Raw genomic sequence first — 2,108 nt, 5'->3', positions numbered from 1 at the left:
GGTCGCCGCCATCGCTTGCAGCTTGGGCGCCATGAGGTAGAGGTACCCGAGCCACAGCGTCGCGCTCAGCACGACGATGAGCGTCGGGAAAATGCGGCGAACGCGCCGCTCGTAGAAGCTCATGTACGTAAACTTGCCGCGCGCGTGCTCCTTGAAGAGGATGCCGGAAATGAGAAAGCCAGAGATGACGAAGAAGACGTCGACGCCAATGAAGCCGCCGGGAAAGAGCTTCGGGTACGCGTGGAAGACGAGGACGGGGACCACCGCGAGCGTCCGGAGACCGTCAATGTCGGGCCGGTAGACATGGGTGGGCGGGGCCGCATGGACCTTCTCCGTCTCGGCGTCGGGCGCGTGGTCGGAGAGGAGCTGGCCGGTCGCGAGCACGTCGTCGTCGTCGTCGGCGGCGGCGGCGAGCGAGCGGTGATTGACGTGCATCGTCGATCGCAAAGTACCGGTACGTAGCCAGTCAGATGCAAGTGGCGCCACCGTACGTCCGGATACTGCCAGAGGATACAGTGTAACGTCAATGCAGTGGGTTCTGCAAGCAGCGTCTTTTTAGATCGATCTGACCAGGGGTACATCTTATCTTATGTACCCCTGGATCTGGCAACGCGCTGGAGTGTCACGAACTAATACGTTCTGCAAGTGAACGCCTGAAGTTCCTTTGTCGACGACGACGACCGCATCGGGCGCTTGATTCTCTCATGCGACGCATGGTGGCTCCCGCTGTAGTGGTGCCGGAACGTCTGCCTCTTTCCACCGTGAAACACGAACAGATAGCCGCCGGCTCGGTATCGTACGGTACAAATGTACAAATCTGCAATCGACTTTTCATAACACCAGCGTCCGCTCAGACTGTCTTGGAATGGCAACGGTGGGCGTACATCAAGAGCCAGCAACTCAAAACTCAATTCGAGTTGCTGGCCGACATCTCGAGCCACATACGATCATCACACCATTTGTGATGGCAACTGTGACAATCAAACGACGCAGTTGCAGCGTACAAATCCGGATACCACCGGCGGCGTCCGCATAATCTGTCGTATATTCACGGTAAGTGGCCTCCGAAATGACATTCTGTTTCTCATTTCGGACATTTCGTGCGTAATTCGGACAGAACAGGCTTTTTTGCAATACACTGTTTCACGTCAACGGACTATAGTACAGTCAAGTCAATCGATGCGGCTCTTGGATGCTACGTTGGCGAAGCGATTTCATTTCGGATCGATCCGAATGCAACCTCGGCCCGCAAGCTCCAAGTGCCAAGAGGCAAGAGAGGCCAGCGCTTGCATGTCGCCGCTAACAGCATCCTTGTGCTAGCCCACGAGGGCTTGCAGAAGGTGAATGAGCAGTCTCAGACTACAAGACGCCCCTAGAATAATAAAATGCAACGAGCCGGCAACGACCAACGCCAGCCATTTGAAATACATCAACCACCGCACTGACGCCTCGAACGACAACATCCTTGGAAGGTCCGTGCCACCAAAGGCCTTTCTGCAGCGCTTCCTCGCGCGTGCGGGATCCAATGCGGTAAACACGACCTTGCGTTTAATGGGCCTTTAACGCGAAATTACGTGCGACCGCTTCTAGAAGGAATGCGCGGCGCAGCCACATACGCCTACAGTTTCCATTTTCCATTTTCCATCGGCTTGCACATCTCAAAGTATGACGAGTTCGACTAGCACGACGACGACGACGGCCCAGCCCATGGCCTGGAACGTCTCGATCCACCCGCTCAACCAGCTCCTCCACAGCGCCGACCTCGCCATCGTGGCCGCCCAGCTGGCCTCGACGCACTACGACATCGGCGTCGACATTGGCGCCTTGCCGTTCGACGAGTGGGCGAGCTACGTCGCGGCCGAGTTTCAGACGCTGCCGTCCAAGGCCATGTCGTGGCGTGACGGGCACGTGTTCATCACCGAGCTGCCGCTGCCACTGCATACGGCCCTCGTTGCCGCGTGCAACAGCGTCGTCGAAGCGGCGACGGGCACAAGCAACTGGCATCTCAAGCACTATCGCAGTGCGATGGTGGCGTCGCTGAGCCTGCTCATCGAACCCGACTGCAGCTACGGCCCGGACCGTGGCGTCGGCGGGTCGCTTCCGCGCGG

The 2,108-nt window shown here is 58.1% G+C and overlaps 1 protein-coding gene across 1 annotated transcript; it reads left to right on the top strand.

Annotated features, from left to right (window-relative positions):
* Nucleotides 1-1,707: 1,707 nt before the first annotated feature.
* On the top strand, nt 1,708-2,093 carry SPRG_18641 (hypothetical protein; the record flags this gene model as incomplete). The annotated part of the gene is made up of 1 exon (XM_012358080.1): nt 1,708-2,093. A coding segment is annotated over one exon (386 nt), but the record flags the coding sequence as incomplete, so codon positions are not given.
* Nucleotides 2,094-2,108: the final 15 nt, after the last annotated feature.

This window comes from Saprolegnia parasitica (assembly GCF_000151545.1).
Source record: "Saprolegnia parasitica CBS 223.65 unplaced genomic scaffold supercont2.1350, whole genome shotgun sequence".
Taxonomy (NCBI): domain Eukaryota; phylum Oomycota; class Saprolegniomycetes; order Saprolegniales; family Saprolegniaceae; genus Saprolegnia; species Saprolegnia parasitica.
Note: the sequence above shows the minus strand (reverse complement) of the source record. Positions and strands in the feature narration are given on the sequence as shown.